General features: G+C 38.8%; 2 protein-coding genes across 14 annotated transcripts in view; one reads left to right on the top strand and one right to left on the bottom strand.

Moving 5' to 3' along the window:
• Positions 1 to 22,350, bottom strand: part of VEZT (vezatin, adherens junctions transmembrane protein) — a 66,778-nt gene extending 44,428 nt beyond the window's left edge. For 9 of the 12 annotated variants that reach the window (XM_070507088.1, XM_070507079.1, XM_070507082.1 and 6 more), the window contains exon 1: positions 22,157 to 22,298. In XM_070507088.1, the coding sequence (XP_070363189.1) occupies positions 22,157 to 22,192 (36 nt within the window). In that variant the 5' untranslated portion in view covers positions 22,193 to 22,298. Of the gene's footprint in view, positions 1 to 22,156 lie in introns of all 12 variants that reach the window. The other 3 variants (XM_070507085.1, XM_070507081.1, XM_070507091.1) reach the window with 3 other exon arrangements.
• Positions 22,351 to 22,465: 115 nt separating this feature from the next.
• FGD6 (FYVE, RhoGEF and PH domain containing 6) overlaps positions 22,466 to 26,142 on the top strand; it is a 106,624-nt gene continuing 102,947 nt past the window's right edge. For both annotated transcript variants that reach the window (XM_014841223.3, XM_014841224.3), the window contains exon 1: positions 22,466 to 22,781. In XM_014841223.3, the coding sequence (XP_014696709.3) occupies positions 22,766 to 22,781 (16 nt within the window). In that variant the 5' untranslated portion in view covers positions 22,466 to 22,765. The remainder of the gene's footprint in view (positions 22,782 to 26,142) is intronic.

Raw genomic sequence — 26,142 nt, 5'->3', positions numbered from 1 at the left:
GCACAAGAGGATGAGAGTAAAAAAGGCAAACACTGTCTTAGTATTAAAATGTGATCACCCAAATCATTTATTTTTAGTTTTTCTTTTACAGCAAGCTAAGCCTCCCTATTGTAACAGCCCTAACCACTATATTTGGAGGTTTTGGGCTATTAGGCTTATAAACTCATACAAAGAAATTTCTCTGCTTCATAGAGTGAGTATTATTATAGGTTGATGGCAGCTTTAGAAAGGTACGTTTTGGGGAGGATAGCAGAGTAGGCAGTGATAGGTAATTTGTTATAACTTTTTCCCTTGGTTCAAGCAAAATAGAACCACAAGTGTTTCAGTAAAGTTGTTTTCTTGAAGAGAAACTGTTAGCACTGGACTCAAACTATAATTTTGTAGTGCTGGAGAATGTGACTGCTGCCAAAAGAAACATGAGAAACCTCAGACACAGCATACGGGAGCTTCTCCGCAGGAAATCCTTGTGGTTCACTATTCCTGTAAATTTTAGCTGACAGAAAACACCCATCATAGCACCAGAAAGAATTTTGCTAAATGAAAGATAGCCAAGAGTCTTTGGTTGTGCTAAGATTGTTCTGATGGCTGAAACATACTTCTGCAAGAAAAATAAACAAAAACGGACAGGAAACCCCTACATTTTTGCTGAATAAGCACTTCAAGAAAATGACTCATTTATGTCCTACACCACCTGCACTTCATGCCCCCCATTAAAGATAGCAGATCTCACACTAATGGATATATAAAGTTTGAACCACTCATTTAATGTATTGTTTATTTTCTGCATGATTTATGGTCATTCTGTTGAAATGTCAGTACCATTATTGCTGGTTTGCATTTAAAAAGGAAGATTACCTAGTGTAGAAATGGAGATGATGGGTAAAATGCTTTTATTATTAGGTTCTCTCTTCTAAACTGCTTTAAACCCTTACAGATAGAACAAGTTGTAACTCTTCAAGTTCTAGCTTAGAGAGGGAAGAATAGGCCAAACAAGGCAGAATTAGGCAACTCATTCAATAATAAATACTAACTGAACATCTTTTACATGCCAAGCAATATTGAGGCACAGGGGAGAAAAAAAATCAAAACAGGTGACATCCTTGCTAAAAAGTTTCATTCTGTGATACTTCTCATAAGACCATGGTATACCTGGTTTTCAAAAGTATCAAGGAAAATACTGAGTAGTCTGATACTTTCCAAGTAGGCTGCTATGTTTCAGGAAAATTCTCTCTTGGTCTCAGCTTAAGTACAAAATAAGAATGCTATGTGGCTCTTAAACTTGTTCAGGTGGTAAAACAAACCTCATGACGTTGTTGCAGAAATAAGATAAAAAAGTGGTATGTTTAGGGGCCGGCCCGGTGGCGCAGCAGTTAAGTTCGCATGTTCTGGTTCGGATCCCAGGTGTGGACGTGGCACTGCTCGGCACGCCATGCTGTGGTAGGCCTCCCACATATAAAGTAGAGGAAGATGGGCATGGATGTTAGCTCAGGGCCAGTCTTCCTCAATAAAAAGAGGAGGATTGGCAGCAGATGTTAGCTCAGGGCTGATCTTCCTCAAAAAAAAAAAAAAGCAGTATGTTAAAATATAGACTATTGTGCTGAATCAAATGACACCTTTACCCTATGCAATCAGCCAAATCCAGAATATGGAAATTCTACAGATCAAATTACCCAGCTTCTTCAACTAATAAATGATATAATAAAGGTGGAAGAGGTGGAGAAAACTGCTAAAGACTAAAGGGACATATTACCCAAATGTGATGTATGGACTTTGAATCCTGGTTTGAACAACTATAAGATATTTTCGAGATACTCAAGGAAACCCAAACACAGACTAGGTATTAGACGATATTAGAGAATTACTATTAATTTTATTAGATAATTATTTGAAGTTAGCATTTTTTTTAAAAAAAGAGGGTATTTGTCTGTTAGAGATGCACACTAAAGAATTTACAGGTGAAATTAGGTAATGTCTGGGATTTACTTTGAAATACTCCAAGAAAAAGGGTGGGAGTGGGAGAGGAATAAATGAGACAGTTTGGCAAAATGTTAACAGCTGCTGAGGCTGAAGCTGGGTGATGGGTACATGGAGCTTTCACTGTATTATTCTCTCTTTCTATGTATAACTTTTAAAGTACATTATAAAAGTTTAAAGAAATCAGATGCTAGATTTTCCTAAAATCTAGTAATAAAAGATTTAAGAAAATAATATGGCAGAAAATGCAAAATTGAGAAAATTCAACTTATTTTAATCTGGGAAAAAGACAGGTTTATTGAACTTAAGAACACTCAAATCTTTACAAACTTCCATGTAATGATAGTAGTACTTTAAATATCTACTGAAAGAGAATATGACAAAAAGAAAATGTTCATTTAGTAACATCTTTCAATGAATTTGTGAGTTAATCACACAAGTATAGTATATATAGTAGGCGCTCAATAAATACTAGTTGGTTAGTGATAAATGGACAAACGATGACTGCTATGTAACTTTCCCCTTCTTCAACTAGTATAACGTGCACACGATCTTTTATGTATCCATAAAAATATTCAGATAATCCTGGGCAAATATTTGGACTTGCAAACTTCCTGCAATAATGCCCAGGCCACTCAATACTCCTATTAAGGACAACAAATGTCAAAGGTACCCTGTAGCAACAAGATTTCAAGTTACCAGTCTCACTGGCAGTACAAATAAATGGCTAATTACCTATTAACGTCAATTATTCATATTTAATTTCTACAAACTAATGTAGTTTGTGGAATAAGCAATTTTCAATTATGTGATTGTTGGAGCCATGTTTTTAAAATACTGTTAAGCAAGATAATTAAAAACAAAAACAACATTACGCTCCTATAGAGGAGTAGTTCTCAATCAAAATAGATTTTGTCCCATCTCCCCACTCTGACATTTGGCAATGTCTGAAGACATTTCTGGTTGTTATAACTGAGGAGCGGAGGGACTGGCAACCAATAGGTAGAGGTCATGGATGATACTCAACATCCTACAATGCGCAGAACAAGCCCCACAGTTATCCAGCTCAAACTGTCAATAGTGCTGAGGTTGAGAAACGCTGTTTTAGGGTATATGGAATCATATATTGAAAAAAATTCACAAAAAATAAGTAGCCCAGTAGCTGCTTTCATTCTTTACATTTTATTTTGGGAGAATAATGGATTCAAAAAGCAAAAACAAAAATGGAAAATTAGTTATTTTTCCATAACTTGCAATCTAAAAACTTAACGGGCTTTCTATGATTGAAATCAGTTACCTTCAAAATAACTGCAGCAGAGTTTATGCATTAAAATTTTAACCAGCCATCAATATTATATAAAACCAAAATAATTACAGCACTTGCTTACATTTGAAGATTATTTTTAAAGGAACTTCATGCTCATCTAACTGAACTTGTTTTCCTAAAACAATTTCCTTATTAAAAAATTTCTGTTGGGGCCTCAATATAAGAATAGAAACATACATCTGACTAACTGGGACACATACGAAAACTAGGAAAGGAAGATATCTAAATAAATTTAGCTTCTTCCACAAATGGCATCTTACTGAGTGATTTCCTTTTAGTTACTGGCACACTTCTGTCAATGCTATAGGCCCACATCCAAGCACCAGCATAAGGCTAAGAAAAAGCCAGCAGAATCCTAGATGCTCTTTTCACACTAACCCTGGTGCACCCTCTGGACTCTCTCCTTCTCTTTCCCAGAAGAGCTCCTGTAAGAGCTGTATACCCTTTTAGAAAAGCAATCTGTAGTCTGCAACAACTACTGCCCAAATTCTCATTCTGGTTCCTCACAGACTATCTGCTCTGTCTTCCTGATGCCAATCACTGAGTGGTAACAGCATTCCACCAGAAAAATCATTTTGGTAGAAAAGGGGAAAGTCAAATGGCAATCATCATTTGTCCATTTATCACTAACCAAATAGTGTTTATTGAGCACCTACAATATATATTTTTAAAATAAAAAATTAAAACAGTACAAAAAGATATAAAATGCAAAATTACTTTCTTTATCCTACCCCTGACCCCTACTCCCTCTGCCAAAATGTAATGAACATTCTTTAGTTTGTGAATCTTTCCCCCTAAATTTAGTATCTGTTTATGACTGAAAGTGGTTGGCAGTGGAGAGGCCAAGAGGACTTCTAGATTTCTGGTTTGAACAATTAGGTGGTGCTACTTACTGAAATAGAAAATATTGGCAGAGCAACAAGTCTGAAGAGGGAGGCAAAGAGAGATGCCTGTGAGATATTCAAATGTGAATAACTTAGACCTAAAATATATGGTGATCTGGAGAGTGGCCTAATCTGAATGTATAGATTTGAGTTTTTAGCAAATAGGTATGATGGCAAACTAGTATGGTAGCATATAGGTATAGAAACATGCGGAGTAGATGAGAGCAGCTAGAGATAATAAATAGTGTGAGAAAACAAGAGAGCCCTAAGAGAGATCAATAAATATTCATTCATTCATTTTTTTTTTTGGTGAGGAAGATTGGCCCTGAGCTAACATCTGTTGCTAATCTTCCTCTTTTTGCTTGAGGAAGACTGTCCCTGAGCTAACATCTATGCCAATTTTCCTCTATTTTGTATGTGACATGCTGCCGCGGCACAGCTTGATGAGTGGTGTACAGGCCCAAACCCACGAACCCTGGGCTGCTGAAGAGGAGTGAGTGAATTTAACCACTATGACAGTGGGCTGGCCCCTGAGAGATCAATATTTTAGAAAAGAGTAGAACCTTAGCTGGAAAATAGTAAGAGTAACAACAAAAATAGTAAGCATTTCTTGAGGTGCTTATATGTTAGGCATTAAGCATATTTTCTAATACCTTACTTACTTCTAACAACAAACTTCTAAACAGGTCTTAATACTATTACTCCTATTTTAGAAGGAAATTGGGGCATATGGAGGTTAAATAACTTGTCCAAGGTCACTCAGTAGAATGTGAAGCTAACTAGCCTGAGTCCAAAACCTACACCCTTAACCATGACACAAAGTAGCCTCTTTAAGGGAAAAGCAGATCTAGAAGGAATAACCAAGTTTTCTCTCTCAAGTTCGTCTTATTATTTTAAAATATAGGTTATATCATTTGGGTGTGGTGAGGCCAACAGATCAGTTCACCTGGCACTGAAAGACTGTTGATTATACTCACAGATTCCAAGGGAAGGGGGCAATCCATGCCCCGGGGGCCGGGAGAGCACAGAGGCAGCACAAGGAGGGAGAGAAAGAGGAGAAATGATGAGCAAGAGCCTTTACTGTGGTTTTTGTGTGAAGGAATGGGCAAGGCAAGGTAAACAGGCTTAAGATTGGCTAGTCTGAATAAATTGAGTAGGCTGGAGCATAGGGGCTGTCCTTAGTAGCGTCTGGCACCTGACTTTGGGAGGATTAGGGCAGGAAATACTGGCCAGGTGAGAAATGCACATCCAGGTGAGTAGTTTACTATCTCTTAGGAATTGGCTGACCCTGGGAGGGGCAGTCCCTCCAGGATCAGCAAGGCCCCAAGATGATAAATGCATCAGAATATAGAAAGTAAAAGACATGGTTAATATACTTATATATCAGATCGTATATTCTGTAAGGTCCAAAATGCTGACCCTGCATGGTGTAATTTTTAATTCAATCACATTAAAAAAAATCTTTTCTCTCTTCAGGTTGTTCTCATCTCAAATGATTCCTCTTTCACTGGCGGCTTGAAGTTTCATAGAACTACACTCTCTTCAATCTGGAAACACAAATCTGGATTTTTTTTTTCCTGTGAATATATTTTGGAGTGGTTCAACTCCTCCAAACCTTCACAGAACTAGTGTTCCTATGATCTACAGACTCAACGATTTTTCTGTTTCTTCATCCTTAAGAGAGTTCTATATTTATTAGCTGAGTTAAAGTAGCAATTGGGAATAATTCTGGCAGAAACCAGAGGGAAATTTTCAGGTATAAATTCAAAGAAAAATAGTCAAAAGGCAGTAGATTACCAATCTACTAGTCTAGTAGTCACCAAGGCTAATAGAGCCATAGCAGGCCCCAAATGAACAAGATCACACACACAAAGTATTCCAGTGCTGCGCTTTCCCACAGGCTATGGGGCCATAAGTAGTGGGTGTCTGGATATGGCCCTTGACCTGCTTCGTGTGCCCATTTCTTAGGTTACAGCAGTGATTACCTCTGGTTTGGAGATGTGAGTGAAGCCTGTTAACTCTGTTTGAGTCTACCCAGATGTACCTTTTCCTCACAGAAGGATGGTCCGTATAGGTTCCCAACTGCTTGGCCGATTCCGTCCCCGCCAATTCCTCCCCAAACGACAGCAGCACCAAACATTTTACTGAGTATCCACACGTGCCAGGCACTGTTCTAAGCAGCTATATGTGCGAACTCACCTCATCTTTACAGTAACCTAATGAGGCAGAGGTCATATAAGACAAGAGGAATCTAAGGAATAGAGAGACCAAGTAACTTAGCCAAGGTCACAGACAGTAAATTACAGAGCTAGGATTTGAACCTAGTCAGCCTGACAGAGCTGAAGCTGGTATTTTACTCCAGTACATTGTGAATAACTTAGAGTAAATAAAGTCATTAACTTGGTCTAATATAGTATTTTGTATAGTTTGTGTATTTTTTTAACCAGAAACTGGATTTGTAATTTTAAAATTTATTTAACAGATTAAGTTAGAAAATTCAAAATAGGTCAGCCTAAGTCTTCTGATAATATGTGCATTTATTCCTAATCATTTCTGTTTCAGATGAGTGATAATTCATATATATTTGCCTCAGATTACACAAGCCTAGAAAGAGGCTGTAAAGAATCTTGGGACTATAACAACAATAGTATTCTATTCTTACAGACTATTTTCAAGTCCGGCTCATTGGGCTTTTAAAACAACTCATGCCACTGGAGAGAAAATCTAGCTAATATGTGACAAAACTAATTTCTTTAATTTATAATAAGCCCATATAAACGAATTAGAAAAAGATTTAAAAAAATGCAAAAATGGGCAAAAGATACAAAGAGGTAGTTCAAAGAGAAAAAAATATAAAAATGAGTGCATACAAATGAAAATATGTTAGACTTCATCCTTCACTGAACAAGCGCAAATTAAAAGAAAGATATAATTTTTATCTGGTGGTTGGCAACAATTAAGAAGTCTGATCATATTTAGTGTTGGCAACGGTGTGAGGACACAGAGACTTCATAACACTGTTAGTGGGAGTACATCTATAAAAATATAAATGTATATATCCATTGACCGAGCAATTCCACTAGGCATCTATTCTACAGATATGACTATAAAAGTGTGCTTAAATATACATAGAGGAACACTGAGCGGGGCCGGCCCTGTGGCCGAGTGGTTAAGTTCACGGCTCCACTGTGGCGGCTCAGGATTTCGTCGGTTCAGATCCTGGGCGTAGACATGGCACCGCTCATCAGGCCATGCTGAGGAGGCATCCCATGTGCCACAACTAGAAGGACCCACAACTAAAAATATACAACTGTGTACCGGGGGGCTTTGGGGAGAAAAAGGAAAAATAAAATCTTTAAAAAAAAAAAAGAATACTGACTACTATAACCATTTAAGAACCCCATTTACATTTTTAAAAGTCAAATTATACAATATTTCTATGTGTCCTACACACATATATTAGCACATATGTATATATGAATCTAATTGCACTGAAATGATCTGGAAGAAAACTGATTACAGTGGTTACTTCTGGGGAGAAACAGGGGATTAAGGGAAGGCTGATGCTTTCCCTGTATTATTTGACTTTTTGACAGTAAGAATATATTCACGTGTTATTTGTGCAGAAAAAGGTGCCCAGCAGAAGGCCTGGTAAGAAAGGTGTAGGACTGTTAGTTTAGCAAAAGAACAGAATGATCATGTGCACTTTTCTATATCAAAACTAATGATCTACTCAACTACTACAGTTTCTTTATTTAAAACGTCAGACTGTATCAAAGCCGTATTATTAGGGCTGGAAAAATGCTAACTAATGTCAGATGTCAGATGTTATTTGATCTCTGCAAGTCTATATTAAAACACAAAAAGCAACAGGAAAATACAGTCAGCTACTGACAGAAGGCAGTAGGAGGCAGGAAGCATTGGCACAGACACCTGAAGCCGTGAAATGTAAAGGACCTTCGTTAATGAAGACTTCACACCTACATAAATCTGTGCTTACCTAGAAGCCTTTGATTTCCATCCCCTTCTTAAAAGAATTTACGAAATCACTTACAGGTAATTTTTATTTAAAAATTTGTATCAATTTTTAATTTCTTCAGGAAAAAAGTACCATAATGAAAGTTATATATTTTTAAAAGTTTCTACCATGTCAATAGAACCTCTAAAATATCTTTTATCCAAAACAAAATCTTTAAAGAAAGAGATATCGTAGTTATAAGGATTTGATGGAGACTGTCTGGGAACAATTATTTATCAGCTATTTAAAATATTTTAAAAATCTTTTATCTTTGAATATAGCTTAAAGCTATAGGTCTAAATGTGATTATCCCATACAGAACAGCAATTTTTCTTGGAAAATATGATTGAAAAGAATGAACTCCCATTGTCAATTGCTATGATTTCCTTATTTTTTTTCCACGCTAACTACAGAACACCATAAAATAAGCTGATGAGGAAGACTGTCATTACTAAATTACACAAGGTAGCTATTTTCTCTATTTTTAATGAAGAAGCTTTTGGTATATATAGAGCTAAAACTTTCACAATTAACAAAACCCTACAAATGGAAATTAACTTCCCCATTACTATTCATTATATTGCCAATATACTATAGAATTTTCACATATCTTTAATCAGTACACAATCAGAATGTATAATCTGAAAATAACTACTTATTGCCATCCTACCCCACCCTAAACCTTGGATAATATCATAAAATAGTATCTTGCAAAAATAAAGATACTATAAAATAATAGGAAACACTTTTTGGAGTTTACACATTTTAACATAACTTCTAAATTACTATTCCAAAAGCCCCAAAGCCAAGTGTTAATTTAATTGTTCCTCAGTATCAGCAAAAGAAAATCTAATCAAAGAATTCAAAAAGATTAAGCAAGCTAAAAAGGGCTATAAAAATTGGTCCAACTAATTAAACTACTCACAGACAGCATAGTTCTAATTTCTCCAGTTGACCTAGATGAAAGATTTACTGCCTCTTGAGCATATTCTTTTGATCCACACACTTCTTTCTTTGATGGTTCCCACTTGTTTCTCCAGGAGAACTACACTACAAAATGGCCACTGAACTGGAGGGCGTGTCTTCATCATTACTAAGCATTTTCCTATGAGAAGCAGCTCTTTGAAAAAACCTGACCATAATTTCTTCAGTGCCACTCAGTATTACTCGGTAATTGCAGAAGAAGTAATAAGGAGAGTGGGGTTTTTAAAATATCTTTAAAGGATATTACTTAATATTTGTGCTTACTTAAAAGTTTATTTAAACCAGCAGCAGGTAAATTTTTCTGGTTGTAGGTTTCCAATATTTTCCAAACGAAATGCATCCTATCCAATTAATCTTACATGAAACATTATAAACAAGAAAAAGTTTTAAAAAGGGCAACTTTAAATTTTTTCTATACAATAGTACAAATGTACTTAAGTACAATAGTATCTTATGCAAAGGGAGAAAACTGACACACACAGCTTATACACGCAACTGACTAAAAAAGCAACAGTGACTTGGTCTCAACTAAGGCAAGAAGATAGCAATGGCGGGGTGAGCTCTCCCTGGGTCTGATGCTACCCTTAATATCATTCAATATATGGGTAATCAACTGGCATATATCGGGCACTTACTGAATGTAGAGCAGAAGCAAGGTAAGGAAGTAAAACTATCATTTTCAATTGCTTTAGGAAAAATTAGCGCCAGGTCAAACACTGGCAAAATGGTGGGTGTGAGAAGAGAACGCAATAAACATTAAAATGAGGTTTGGATATTATTGGATCACACCCAACCTTATTTTCTGTTTTCCTTATCCCAAATAATAATAATAACAAAAGTGGAGACAGAATTTGTGGTTCTATTAAGAGACAAAGGGGAGATCTTTCAAAATGATTCATTATTCCCTTTCATCAGAAAGGGGCAATTAGTAAGGAAAAGAAAAACAACAAGAACAAGGCAAGGTACATACTGAAGTAGAACATCCACTTTAATAAAGGTACTAAAGAGATATGGTTGTGGATTAATCAGCAAAATCCCAACAATAAGATACAGGTGGCCAGATTGTCAGCTAAATAATTACAACATGGATTTAAAAATAAAGGATGTCCTTAAATATATTATTTCAAATAAGACTAATGGCATTTTGATCTGCTGTAGTGGGAATAACAAGTGTCAGCAGATAATCAGCAGTACTTTAAAAATCCAGAGGCACCGAAGTCAGTGCACGGTCTAACACTGTGCCCCTGTGGAGTACATTGGCTTTGGGCCTTTTCTCCGAAATCCTTAAGGCATGATTTACTTCTGGGAACTCAGGGAACACCTGGTACAGAACCAGGAAAACTAAATTGAGCTAGGGTTTCTGATCTAAAAAGAGACTGGAAATGAGCAGAATCTCTTCCTGTATCTCCTAATTAACCTAAGCCTCTAAGGCCCTACTCTCATTTATTCAACCTACCAGATTCAGGAAAAATGTAATAAGAAAGAACGATTTGGTATATAACTCCTTCCTATAACAAATGAAAGCAAACTTTAGAGAAATTAAATAATTCATTCAAGATATCACTGCCAATTAATGTCAGTCCCTCTATTACTCATCTAGCCTTCTTTCCACATGCTTTTAAAAAATGAAAGTCTTAGTATAACTACATAAAATACCAAGATAACCATAAAAAATAATTTAAGCACTGTATCATGGCCTGAGACAAAGGAACTTGCATTTTAATAAATACAATACAAATACCTAAGAGAGACCTACTTACTACCTTCTGGAATGTTTACATTAAAAAAAAACCTTAAAATCTATATTGGAACTCTGAGAATATGTGAAGAAGCCAAAATGGAAGAAACAACATGCCCCAAACAGAAAAAAGCAAAGACTTGTTCCCAATAAAAATTTTTATAATTCATGCTAAACAAATTTATTCTTGCCTATCGGGTGACAAAGTAGCTTTGGAATTAATGGTCACTCTTATATCAGTAGGCTCCTGATTGCATAACTCCATTAACAAATACTCTTTCCACCATTACAAATAGTGATAAAAGCATGAATTTTGCTATGCTTCCAATCTCAGCTACTATTCAGAAGTAGATTATTTTATATAATACAACTGTAGAACTTTATGTACCATAGGAAGCTGAAAATACATTTTAAAGAAAAATAATAATGATATAAAAATACCTTAAATTTTATATGCATAATAAATTTCAGACAGCAAGCTCCATTATCAAAGTAGCAAATACTGTCAAGGTATACATTCACAGACAAAACCAATTTCCTTCCATTAATCAAATCAATAATTCAGGAAGAAAAGAATTTACAAATGATACCTAATAAAGAATGCCTTAATGTTCTTTACAGAAATATAACAACCTTTAAAAACATAAAGAAAATACATCCTCTCAAGCAGGAGAGTATTTTTTTTTTAACTTTCTTTCAAATGTGGGAGATTGTGTGAGGGCCATCTCACATTCATTTGATTGATTTAGTGCTGGGGGTAGCAGGGAGCAAACCCTGAACATAGTCCCAACAAAGGGTTAATATGTAATAACTTACTGAGAAGGACGAAGGATGAAGGAGTGAAAGAGATCAAGATAACATGGGCAAAAACTAGCTTTCCCAGTCATGAATAAAGGAAAAGAGAAAGAATTTCAACAAATACCAAAAGGAGTTCAACTATAGAAAATAAGGTTACCATGGACAGAGATCTGAGAGTGTAAAAGGCACCTTGAGTACAACATTGTTCCTATGACGAAGTTACAAAGAAATGGTTTAGACCCACTACAAATAATGCAAAGAGGTAGAAATACTAGTTCTTCAGACAAAAAGTTCTTATTTTCAAGTACTCTTCCCTCTAGGAATAGCAGGACTCAAGACAGGACGAATGACTCAAAGTTTCTGCAACTAATTTATAACGAAAAAATCTGACAGCCATGAAAGAGCAACATGAGAACTTTAACACCTGTTTAAGCTGACTAAAGAATTCTTACTCTCAAAATATCTTAATTAGAGACTACAATAACAGAGGAAAGTGACAATATTGGTATTTCAGCATTTATTTTGCTTAATACCCATGTTAGATGTGGTGTCCATGATTTTCTGAACTTTGTCCTGATGCTGTTCAACCTGAGGTCCAAGTCTGAGGTGTGCTGTCTTTCCCACTTCAGTCTCTTGGGGTAGTCAGGCTCCAAGATAACGGAATTAATTCTAAGGTATATGGGGAATCTAGCCCTGATGAGATGAAGGTGGTCAGATGCTGGGGAGAGGAGTAAGAATTGGGCCTGGGAACCTCACTCTTCCTTCCTTTTCTTAATTCCTCTACTATATCATCTTTTAGTGCACCCCCTGGTCCTCCCAGACTAGGAGGACTTGAAGATGATCTCTGGAAGGAGAATACAAAAGACCAAAATTAGACGATAATAAAACTTACTAATAATTTGGAAATCCGAAAATTGATATGAAAACAAGATACTTCAAGGTTTTTGTTGAGGAAGATTAGCCCTGTGCTAACAGCTGCCACCAATCCTCCTCTTTTTGCTGAGGAAGACCGGCCCTGAGCTAACATCCGTGCCCATTTTCCTTTACGTTATATGTGGGACACCCGCCACAGCATGGCGTGCCAAGCAGTGCATAGGTCTGCAACCAGGATCCAAGCCAGCGAACCCCGGGCTGCTGAAGTGGAACGTGGGATCCGAACCAGCGAACCCCGGGCTGCTGAAGTGGAATGTGTGAACTTAACCGCTGTGCCATGGGGCCGGCCCCAAATACTTCAAGAGTTTTAAACAAGGAAAGGATGTGGTTGGAATACTTTCCAAAAACTTTGCTTGATTTAAAATTTTTAATTTTAATGCAGCATATGACTCTCTAAGTCTTAAGATATAAGCAAGTCTGATTTCTGACTCTGAAAATCATTAAAATGACAGTATTACACTGAATTTACCCACAATATCCCAGTTAATTTTTCTTGGGGAGGAGCAGTTAGGTCTCATAATGGATATAGTGGACTGGTTTGTTCAACCTCCATTCCACCTTCCTTCCTTCTATTGTGTTTCCTTCTTGGGTTAAAGAGATGGGAAAGCTGAGGCCAGCAGAGGGGGTGTAGTGGTTAAGTTCATGTGCTCTGCTTCAGTGGCCTGGGGTTCATGGGTTCAGATTCTGGGCACAGACCTCCACACCACTCATCAAGCCATGCTGTGGTGGCGGCCACATACAAAACAGAGGAAGATGGACATGGATGTTAGCTCAGGGCCAATCCCTCTCAAGCAAAAAGGGGAAGATTGGCAACAGATGTTAGCTCAGGACCAATCTTCCTCACCAAAAAAAAAAAAAAAAAAAAAAGGAGAGAGAGAGACAGGAAAGCTAAATGTGACAATTCCTAAATTATCTTGGAGCTACCGTTCTAGATATAAATTAGGGTTCCCCCAATTAGGTACACTTGTGAGAAATTTGGAAGGTGGAAAGGAAGCAGAGGTCCACTTCTTGCTGCCTTACTTTTATTTTGTTTTGCTATTAAACAAAGCTGTGGAGGCAAAACGTTTCTCAAGCAGTATTCCAATATGTATTCTCCAGCTTCCTCGTAATGCAAAGGAAGTTGTGGTAGAGACAATAGATAGACTCTGAGTTCTAGTATCATTGTTCCAGCTTTGCAGGTTATGGAGAGGCAGACGTGGCGATGGCTTCCTGATTCTTGGACTGTAGCTATGATCGTAGTCACATGGTTCTTGGTTTTATGAGTTTAACAACCTTGACAGAACTTGATCCTCTAGCCCTTCCAACAATACTCTACCCACTAATTCCCTGTATTAAATCTTTTTCTATTTATAGTAGTAGATAGAGGGGTTTCTGTTTTCTGTACTAAGATCTACGGCTAATATAGTCCTCGTTATCTAGAAGTAGGGCTGACTTAACAGAACCTAAAATACATTGTACTGGCTTAGCAGTTGAGCTATGAATGGCAAGGAAATATACTGCAGGCAAAAAAAGCTGACTCACTATACTCAAATGGCAAAACATTTGATAAACTATTGCCATTGCATTGTAATACCGTGGAAGACAGGCCACATGCCCAAGAAGCTTTCAACTCTGCAAGAGAAGGCTTTCTCTGCCTGTGGCCTGAGATTAAGATGACTGAAAGTGGTGATGGGGGGGAGGGGGGCGAGGGGATGTCGGGGAGGGGTTCTCATGGCTGGAAAAGCCAAAAGGCAGGAAATAAGATGGTGACCTCAAGTCTTCCCCCAAGATCCTCCCCAAAATAATGGGAACCAGCCCAGCTGCTAAGATCTGATTAAAGGTGATACCTTTCCACCCAAGCCTCTCTTGTAGATGATCAGGGTTGTTGCCATTAAATTGAACGAGAGGAAGAAAAGATCCAAAACAGAATCAGAAAAAAATCTGCTGACTTCAAATTTAAGAACTATGTCTAAATGGGCTCTTTAGCTGTGGTTACTTGTGTATGAAACTGTCTAGAAGCAAACAGACTGGAAACCTACTACATTTCAGGAAACTATACTGCCAAAGAAACCAAAATCCTGCAAAATCTTGTAATTATTCAACCTCTAAAGCAACTCTTAGGCCCACAGACCTGCACCAGCAGGAATCAAACTGTGAAAGGTGTGCAGTCCCGAACAAGAATACACTTTAACACTCATTCCATATGAGGCTATGGAATACTAAGAGACAAGGAACAGGTTCTCAGAGGGCAAAAACAGAGGCCATAGGTGATAATGGACAAGAGTTAATCCTAGAGAACAGAACAGGGGCAGCAAAATAGGTTAACTGAAAAATCTTCTTACAGGAACTTTGCAAGAAACAGATGGCACACTCAAAAAGGGTAACTGAAAAGAGTTTAATGAAATGACCACTTATTTACAAAGCTGTAAGTAGAGTCAGGGCAACCAATAGGGGACAGTGAAACCCCCAGGGACTAGAAACAGCAGGAAGTTATTACCGTCCATAGGCCTAAAGGGCAAGGGAAAGAAGCAGGGTCACTGAAGCGCTGGAAGAGATGAAGCTAAAGGAGTCCCCAACAAGAGTTGTGGCTTTAGGTACAGGGACGCAATCATTACCAAATGGTAGCCCTGGAGGGAGGGAACTATGAGGATGAATACCTCTCCAGTGCTCTCTCTTCTACCCTTGCACTATAGACTGAATGTTTGTGTCCTCCCAAAACTCATATGTTGAAATCTAATCCTCAATGTAATAGTACTTGGAGGCCCGGCCTTTGAGGTATCTAGGTCATACGGTTAGTCCTCTCAAGAACGGAATTAGTGCCCTTATAAAAGAGATCCCAGGGAGCTCCCTCGCCCTTTCTGCCATGTGAGAACAGAGCAGAAAGACAGCCATCTATGAACCAAGAATCGAGTTATCACCAGAACTTGACCATGCTGGCACCCTGATCTTGGATTTCCCAGCCTTCAGAACTGTGAGATATAAGTTTTTGTTGTTTATAAGCCACCTGGTATGGTATTTTTATTACAGCAGCCTGAATAGACTAAGATACCTCTCATTTAAAAGGGCCTTCTCACTGGCTGGACCAAAATGAAATCATAGGACAAGGGAATACAGGTGACACATTCCATAATAGGGTGAAATTACGGGTCTGGAGGGGCACATGGAGAAAAATCATCACCTACAATAATATTGATCCCTGACCCATACACCTGGGTATTAAATAAATCATGGTTAAAGAAGAAATAAAAAAGGAAATTACAAACCTGTGAGACAAACTACATTTCAAAACTCATGAGATACAGCCAATGTAGTACTCATAGGGAAATTTATAACCCCACAAATTATTTTTAGTACCTAGTCTTTAATTCAAGAAGCTAGAGAAAAAAAAAAACAGCCAATAAACACAAAGAAAGTAGAAGGAAATGGATAAAAGTAGAAAATTAAAAAAAAAATTAATCAGGGGCTGGCCTGGTGGTGTGGTGATTAAGTTTGCATGCTCTGCTTCAGCAGCCCAGGGTTTAAAGGTTCAGATCCTGGGTGGGGACCCAGCACTGCTTGTCAAGCCATGCTGTGGCAGCATCTCACATAAAATAGAGGAAGATTGGCAAGAGATGTTAGCTCAGGGCCAACCTTCCTCACATACACACACAAATTAATCACAAACAAACTCAGTTGAGCTGATCAAACAAAATCAATTTAACTGGTTCTTTGAAAACTCTATCTGGTAAGTTAACACTGTGGCAAATCTATGCAACATAATAAGAAAGGCCATGAACAAACATACATAATAAGATCTAGTTGGTGTTATAAATGAGACTAAAAATTAAGAAACTATTAAGAACGCTTTATACCAATAATTTTAAAAACTTAGATAAAAAGCAGTTTTCTGGAAAATTGTAATAATAGCTAACATTTACTGAATGCTTACAACGCGGCAGAGACCATCTAAGTGCTTCACTTACATTAAGTCATTCAATACTCACAACTGCTGCATGAAGACAGGGATTGTTATTTCTATTTAGTATTGAGAAAACTGAAGCATAAAGTTAAGTAAACGGCTCAAAGTCACATTAACCGATAAATATTAGAGCAAGGATTTCCCATGCTGTACAGCTCCAGAGCCTATTCCTTTAATGACTATATTACACTGTCTTTCAGAATAAAAAAACTATCAAAATATCCCCTAAAATAGAAAACTGGAACTGACCAATAACCATAAAAGAAATGGAAACCAGTAAACATCCATTCCACCTACCCCCAGCAAAGGCCCAGATAGTTTAAGGGCCAATTTAGCTATTCTCTCAAGTAATAGATCACTCCTGAAGAGCAGCAGAATATGCCATCCCAAAATACGCCCCTTGGGCATATTGATTATTTTCAGCTGTAGGAACTTGAAAAGCTGCAAATGCAGGGAAAGGCTTCCCCTTATCTGCCTAAGGACAGATCTTCCAGAAGGAACTCAACTGACATAAATCCCCTCCCAAGAGTTTCATCAAGCAGGGAAAACTGACTCATCACGAGAGAAGGCTACAAGTGTACACACCCAGACAAACTTTGTTACAAACCATCACATCTCCCAACTGTTCTTCTAAGGGTCCATTCATCTTTTATAAAAATCACTTACTCTCCCCTAAGAGGCCTACTTACCCCTGGTCCCCTCAGTGAGATGGTATTTAAGCCTGAATTCTAAGCCACCTTGGGGAGTTGGAATTTTTCCCTGGGTATTGACAAAGATTCTTTGCTTGACTAAACTTTAGTTAGGCTCCTGAATCTCCTCCTAGGCCCATCTGTGCTCTTCCTCGCAAAATCCAGTTTTAGGAACAACCCTGCTAAGTCAGTTTAGCAAGAGTCTCCCATCTTCCACATCTGATCACCCTCGATATCAGGTTCCTCATCTTCTACCATCCCCCCTGGTGATGTCTGACCACCCTGGCCTGTCTCAGGAAGAATCCTGTTAGATCAGTTTAGTAAAACTCCTCTTACCCTGATGTTACCTCTTAGTAATTAAATTCCCACTTGCCCTTCTGTATTTGCAGTTGAGCCAGGTTGTATACTGAGGTCTCTTTTCCCCCTACTGCAATGGTCCTGAATAAACTGTTTTTACTGCTTTAACTACTGTCTAGCTCTGGTTTTTCTTTAACAGCATCTCCCAGGTATACATGAGGTATACCTGTTAATAAATTTTTGTTTGTTTTTCTCTAGTTAATTTATCTTTTATTACAGGGGTCTCAGCCAAGAACTCAGAAGGGTAGGGGGAAAATTATTTTTCCTCCCCTATATTCTCAGTTTGTAAAATCAGTCCTAGAGCACAGACAGAGATGGGAAGCTGCCTGACTCATTTAGAAGGCAAACAATTAAAATGTTCATGGAGTGGAAGATTCAATATTGTAAAGACCTCAGCTCTGCCCAAATTAATCTAGAGTCAAAGCAATCTCAATCAAAATCTCAGTAGGTTTTTTTCCTTAACTGAAATTGACAGGCAGGTTCTGAAATTCATTTGGAAATACGAAGGGCCAAGAATAGCCAAAGCAATCTTGTAGGAAAATAGAGCTGAAGGGTTTTATCTACCAGATACTAAGACCTATTACAAAGTTACAGTAATTAAAGTAATGTGGTATTGGTACAAGCATGGACAAATGGACCAATGGAAGCGAGCATCCAGAAACAGATCCACCCACACAAGGTATCCTGATTTATGACAAAGGCAACACTGCAGTTCAACAGGGGAAAGGATGGTCTGTTCAGCAAACGCCAGGTTAAGTGGACATCCATGTGGGAAAAAAATATGTTGACTTTTACCTTGTCCCATATAAAAATAAGTTCCAGATGGATGGCAAATCTAAATGCCAATGGTAAAATAAAGCTTTTAGAGCAAATATCTTTGTGACCTTAGAGTTGGCAAATATTTCTTTAAAAGCACTAACCATAAAAGAAAAATGTTTAATTGAATTATAATAAAGTTAAGAGCTTCTGTTCATTGAAAGGCACTACTGAGAGAGGGCCATATACATTCTGAGATAAGATATTTGAGGTGCATATATCCAACAAAGGACTTATATCCAGTATATGTAAAGAATTCCTTCAAATCAGTAAGAAAAAAGAGATAACCCAATAGAAAAATATGCAAAAAACTTAAATTGGCTTCCTAGAAGTGGATATACAACCAATTGATAAACGTATAAAAAGACTCTCAATTTCCTTATCCGCAAAAAGCAAATTACAGTCAAGAGGAGACACCAGTACACACCCACCAGAATGATAAAAAGAAAGACTGAAATTAGCAAGTGTTGGTGAGGATGTAGAGCAACTGGACCTCTCAAACACTGCTGGTGGGAATATAAACTGGTACAACTGTGCTGGAATAACGTTTGGCAAGATCTACAAAAGATGAATATATGCACTTCCTATGACTCAGCAATTCCACTCCTAAGTATATACCCAACAGAAATACGTTCAACAAAACACATATGCTAAAAGGTTCACAGTAGCACTATTCATAACAGCCTCAAACTGTAAACTACCCAAAGACCATCTACAATAGAATGGATTAAAAAACTGTCATGTGGGGGGACTGGCCCAGTGGTCTAGTGGTTAAATTCCTGCAGTCCGCTTTGGTGGCCTGGGGTTCATGGGTTCAGATCCCAGGCATGGACCCAGACACTCTCGTCAAACCATGTTGTGGTGGCATCTGAGGAGTCCCATATACAAAATATAGGAAGACTAGCACAGATGTTGGCTCAGGGACATCTCCCCCTGTCCCCCTCCCCCCCCAAAGTTAAATTGTCATATGCGACCAGCCCCAGTGGTTAGGTTCAGTGCACCCTGCTTTGGTGGGCTGGGTTCAGTTCCTGGGTGTGAACCTTCACAGCTCTGTTAGAAGCCATGCTGTGCTGGTGGCTCATATACTTTAAAAAAAAAATAGAGGAAGATTGGCATGGATCTTAGCTCAGGGAGAATCTTCCTCAGCAAAAATAAATAAATAAATAAAAAAAATCACATGTTCACACGGAATACTACAGAGAAATAAAAAATACTCACATGACAATATGGATGAATCTAACAAAGCCAGAGAGCAAAAACAGTCAGACAAAAAGAGCATATACAAATGTGTATAAACTATAAAAACAGATGAAACAGGGTAAGTTATCATAAGTCTGAATAGTGGTTATCTTTGGGGTGTGGAGAAGTGACTGAATGGGAGAAAGAGGGAGCACCTGCTATGCTGGGAATTTCAGTTTCTTGATCTGGGTACTGGTTACATGGGTATGTTCAAGGTGAAAATTCATCAGTCTGCACATTTATGATCTGTGCACTTTTTTCTGAATAACATATTGCAATAAAACAATGGACATGACAAAAAGCAAATAAACAGCAAAGTGAAAAAAATTTTCTACAAGTGTGATAAGGCTAAGTAACACACGAAGAACTCATGCAAATCAATTTTGAAGAAGTTAGTATCCAATAGGAAAATGGGCACAAAATATGAAAAGAAATGCTTAGCAAACAAATAAAAATGGCTCCAAAAAATGCATAAAATGTAAGTTAGAACAATGGAATGCTATCTTTTTCCTGTCAAATTAGCAAAGATTAAAGGAAACTAATAAGGCTGTTGCTGAGGATTTGATGAAACTAACACTCATGCCCAATGGCAATTTGAATTCTTATAACTGTTCTGCCTAAGTCTTAAAATAATGTTCATATTCTTTGACCCACTAATTTCCCTTCTAGAAATTATTCTAAGGGAAAACCAGATTTGCAGTTAAAGAGGGACTTAGTGTTGATTACCATGGTGAGTATTTCGAAACAATATAACTGTCCAATAATGGAGCAATGGTTATATTATGACACATATGCGCGATGGGATATTATGCTATCAATAATGTTTTCAAAGAGTAATGAATATGAAAAGACTCATGATAAATTTAAGTGAAAAATACATACAAAATTCTAAGTGGTATGCTATCTTTTGTGTTAAAAAATATCATACACTTAAACATACATTTGCATAGAAAAAACTGTATGAACAACAGTATAATGTTAATAGTGGCCGTCTTTGGGTAGTAGGATAATGGGTGGTTTTAATTCCGTGACTTTTCTACAATGAAATGTTCTTTGAACATTTATTACTATAATATTCACAGATTTAAGAAAGTAACATGGTAAAAAAAAATAATATCCACACAGTTTCTCTTACTCTAGACAACTAAGCAATCTAGATTTTTGTCTCTCCTTCAGCTCCCACATTCAATCTGCAACTGTTTCCTCGATTTTAGCCATTATTCCATTATTTCTTCTCTCACTTCCAAAATTCAGGGGCTTGTCTTCCTTAGTGAGCTCCTCAAATCCACTCTTCGTTTTGGCAAAATGGTCCTATCTTCTACTACTTCCACATTCTAGCCACATGAAACCACTTTATATAGCGACACTCCCCACTCAAGCCTCCGAAAAATCCACACTAGGTACTTTGACACATTCCAACCTTGGCATACTCTGTTCTCTTTCCCTATAAAGCATTTTTTCCCTTCCGTCTTTCTAATCCGATTCATAGTTCAAGATTCACCTCGCTATCACTTAAAGGGTGTAGCTTCTCGGAGGCCATCAAGAACAGAGCCATTTCCAAATTTATCCTCCAATGACGTTTGTACATATTTCAACATTTGCCATTCTGTATTGTTAGTGTCTAGCTCCCCCATTGTTCGGAATGGGCCATTTCTTTTTAAAAATTTCTTAAAATCTAGTTGGATGAGTGAATGTAAAGCATACATGTATGCAATACATCTATTCAGGGGTGCGAGTTTTCACCTGTGTCTGATAGATAAACGGCAACAAAACCATTCGCCTGGTTTTTTTCATTCAAGATGGCAGAGAACGTCTTAAAAGAGTCACACAAAAGCACTCCCACCCGGAGCCTCGAGTCAAAAGAACTGGCTACACCTAGCGCAACAGCAAAGGACAAAAGAATTGAGCCTGGATGCTGAGATGCCCCGGTCCTAGTCACCCAGAGCAGGTCCCACACACAGATTTTATACTGTATTAGAAAATGAGCACCTGCTGCCTTCATTCATGGGCCACGCCTCGACTGTGAACGGTGACCTGAGGCACTTCTGGATACTGACCCCAAAAAATCGCGCACGCAAAAGGAGAAGGCTAACTTGTATTAGTTAGTATCCAAAATGCAGGATGGGGCCCCGCCCCAGCCAGGCGCAGCCCCCCAGCGGCGCATCCGTCCCGGGGGAAGGAACAGTCCGGGCTCCCGTGCACGGATGGACCTGGCAACAGGGCCCAGGCTGGGAATCTGGGCGGGCCTGGGGAAGAGGCCGGCCGCGGCCAGGGCGCCTCCGGGACACCTGTCAGGCTGCGGCCAACGCTAGGCCCAGAAATCGCCGGGATTCGGCGACCGAGGCCGGCAGAAGCGTCCCCCGATCCCTTGGCCCGCATCGGCCCCTCGCCTTGCCTCCTCGCCTTGCCCCTAGTCCTTCTCAAACAAAGGCATCTCACACCCACCGCCATTTTCCCCTTACCTCAAACACCACCTCTTCGTCAAACTCCGGTGTCATCCTTCTCCGCCATGCCACCCGCCTCAGCACGATGGGAAATGAAGGCGGGAGAACAGGCGGCACCCAAGCCTCTGCTCCTGGGGTCCGGCGTTTCTAGAAAACTGCAATTCCCAGCATGCCTCGCAGCTCACGCCCCCTTTTCCGACCCGCTTATTGGAGCAGAGGATGAGCGTGTGGGCGGGAGGGGCGGGAGCGGGATGCAGTTCAAGCCCTCTGATTGGAGGAGGCTGAGGCTTTTGTCCGCCTTTTACGGCCGCGACTAGCAGGGGGCGCCTGAAGCACTGATTTTTTCGGTGCTCGCGAGGGGCACGCGCCGGCGGAGGCGTGGTGAGCACTGCTCGTGCCCGCGCCTGGCCGTCAGACCGCGGCTCGGCTGGGCGGCGCTCGCGCCCGGGAGCGCCGCCGGGTCCCTGGAGCCGGCCGCATCCTTTGTGCCGCTCTCCGCGGGGCCGCCGGACGGAATGTGGGCGCCGCGGGGTTTTTTCTCTTCTGCCTAAACTCTTGAAACAATGGACTGAAAGGGGAACATGGACTGAGGGGGGCGAGCGGGGAAGCGAGCTGCACGGGGAAATCATGACTTCTGCCGCCGGTAAGTGACGGCGCTCGCGCTGCGGCTGGAAAGTTTGTAGCGAGCGCTGCCGATCTTGGGCTCTGGAGCAGCTTTCTCCTCTGGGGTGGGGGACTGGTGTTCCCTCTACCTTTCCCGAGGACTGTGGCAAGTGCGGAGCCCACGGCGTTCGCTGCCGCCTTTTCTGGTCCCTTCCTGCCAAAGGGGGCTGTTTGGAAATCGTGTGTCTCTTGGGACGTCTCTGGGGAGACCCGTGTGCGGGGTCTTTGCGCCAGGTGAAACGCGAAATAGAGGGCATTTGCTCACCGCTCCTAAGCTTTGAGCGACTTTGCTTTTGCGTGCGAAAATAGTTTAGATTGCCATGTTAAGAAATCGGTTATTCTAGGAAAGGGCACTGCTCCCGGAGTGTTGAACTCGGCGACTGTGCTGAGTCGCTTCAAACCTAGTATCGACTGGAAACCCTGTTCGACGAAGAGCTTTAGACGGTGTTCCTCTGGTCCTCGTGGTTTTTTCCCCTCTTACCTGAGAAGCAGAGGAGGAGAATTGCCGATGGCAAGCTTTTTGTTCAGCTTCAGCCAATTTTTTATGGATTTTTTTCTATTTCTACCTGGTTAGTGTAAACAAAGCCTTATTTTTGTGTGCCTGCCACAGTCCTTTCCTACCTTTGTGTGGATTTTCGGCAATTCTGGACATTGTATTTCTAAATATTCTTAAGAAACAATTCTTATTTTCCGAAATAATAACTAAAGTCGTGTTAAACTCACTTTATAAGAACATAAGTTAATTTTTAAGCCAGAACTTAATACTAATGTATTAAGATTTTTAAAAAACGTTTTTGTCCACGTTCATTAGGCATTTTACAGTAAAATAGTGTAAAGCTTCCCCTCAAAATTACTTCTAGAGTTAGTACTTAAGTATCAGTTTGTTTTCTTAGCTTTTCCTGACATTTGTTTTAAATTCTTGCAACTTGAAACTGTCAAACAGCTCTCTGAATGTTCTGGTTTGTATTGTTTCTAAAGCCTAGATATATTGGCATATTGCATTGCTAGGTGTAATCGATTAGAACTAACAAGGCAAGAAGTTAGCCAATAGGAATAAGAAAGCAAGGAGTGAAGTATTCCTGTAGTAGTATTCCTGAAGAAGATGTAGATCTTTCCTTTTTGATGTTGTATGTATGTGTAGAAGATATGTCATCATACACTGGAAGTTATGTTATTTATAAACTCTCTTTTCCTTACCAAAGAGAGGCTTTCTGCTTACTTGGAGTGAATTACTTTCATCCTAAATTTCTGAGCTTCACTTTGTTCTAGTTTTTTTTTTTTATTAGTGAACCAATCTGATTAATTTAAATTTAAAGCGGTTGGAAATTTTAAAATCCTTCCAGCCAATTTTCTTCCCTCTTTTGGAGTGTCGAACACTTTTTAAAATATTCATACCTTATACGTATCAGTTTTCAATTCCCCAGTCCTAACAGTGTATGATGAACAGATACGGAAGCATTTTATTTGACATAGTATGTAAACCTGATCTAGGGCTCAGTCTGGAAGTTTATGATTCTTTCATTTGAATTACCCTAGGATAATGCAAGCTATTTTTATATTTTATCAACTTTACAATTAAAGAAATCCACAGACATTTTTGTGGTGTTTAAAAGAAAGACACTTCCTGTGTTTAGCTGAGTTAGTTGGTTTTTAGCATGGCTTGCTGAGAAGCATTAACTACTTTTTTGTTCACCCATCTGTTGAGATTTATTATAATTCCTTCTCACGTCTAAGTGGAGAATATAGATGAGAACTGGGATTTTATTTCTATGCGGTTCTTATAAATTATGTGTTCATAATTCTTACAAGCCATTTATGATGCTTTTTGGAACAATGATCAAATTCATTAAAACTTTAGGAAAGTTATTTGCAATTGGGGGAGAGGGTGTTTTGTTTCTATTGCATCTAATCTGTGGTATTTGGGATAGTTGGCTTAAATTAAGGAAATAGGGTAAGTTGTAGAACATCTAAGTTATAGGTATCCTGAAGAAGAGCTTGCTTTGTTTTTCTGCATGTGTGAAAGAGTAGGCCTATAGTAGAGATTTTAGAATTGTTTGAATCAGTATATGAAAAAGGAGAGAGAATTATAGATGCACATTTTGAATCTTTTTGAACATGTATAGGTCAGTGTCTCGTTAATGCCTGTGCTTTGCTTTTTGGCTGGTCCAATAGCTAAGAAAGTGTGCATGTAAACTGGAGCCATCTGTGTGTAACAGTTGATGAGTCTGTTTGTAATGGTTAGTAAAATGGTACTAGTGCTTTACTTTCTTACCTTATTTTTCCGTGGAGCCAAACAGCTGTGTAAATAAAAGATTTGCTGCTTTGCTCTCAAAAGCTTTGGGTCTGACTGTTGATACAGTATTAAGATCCAAAGGTGCTGGATTCATTTCCAAACATCGCACGCTTATTTCAAGAGTTTGACATTGGAGCAGACCATTATATGATGACTTATTATTTTTTGATTTGTGTTTCTTTCAAAATAGAGTCACCAAAAAAAATAACAATAATAATAATAATAAGGATTTCAGATATTGCTATACCAGCAACTTAGTTGAACACTTATTCCTACTAATAATTAAGAACTTATTCAATAATCGTATTGATTCCTGCTAACTTTTCAAAATACTATTCTACATTAAAATGGATATTGATTTTTTTTAAAAAAGAAATTTCTGTTAGGGAGACAAAGAGTATGTGTGTGTGGCAGCTCTGACTATTCCCAAGGTCTGTGTTCAGCACTGGGGCTACAGCAGTGAGTGAGACCAAGTGCCTGCCCTCCTGGAGCTTGCCTTCTACCAGTGAAGACAGACAAAGGTACACTGAAGAAAAATCATACAGGGCAAAGGGACTCGAGAATGTAAGAGTTCTCCTTGAGCAAGTTTCTCAGAAGTTATCATCTCAGAATCACATAGGTTCTAGAGAAATATTCAACTCCCCTATTTACAAGTAAGGAAACTGAGGCTGCCAGATCTGCACAAAGACACACAATTAGGTTAGCCACCTCTCCAGGTTGTTATTGGCTTCCTCCAATACACAGCGAGCTAATAGTGGTAAGCCAATGCTCACAGTTAGTTATTTAATTCAGCGAGTATGCATCGAGGGCGTTAGGTACATAATGCTGTGCTGTATTTGTTGGGAAGCAACCACAGCTCGTATGTAGTTAATTGAATTTCTAGGACACTATGAGAGAGCAGGGATTTATGTCTCTTGGAAGCAGACTTGTGTATAAAACATATTTAAAGGAAAGAGTAAAATTGGTACCAAAGATTAAAAAACAATTTAAGTAAAGAGCAAAAATTGATTAGTTAAATGACTCTGAAGCTTCTGACAAGGCTGTAAGC

The sequence above is a fragment of the Equus asinus genome, chromosome 4, assembly GCF_041296235.1.
Source record: "Equus asinus isolate D_3611 breed Donkey chromosome 4, EquAss-T2T_v2, whole genome shotgun sequence".
In the NCBI taxonomy this organism is placed as follows: Eukaryota; Metazoa; Chordata; class Mammalia; order Perissodactyla; family Equidae; genus Equus; species Equus asinus.
This window is presented reverse-complemented; position numbering and strand designations above follow the sequence as displayed.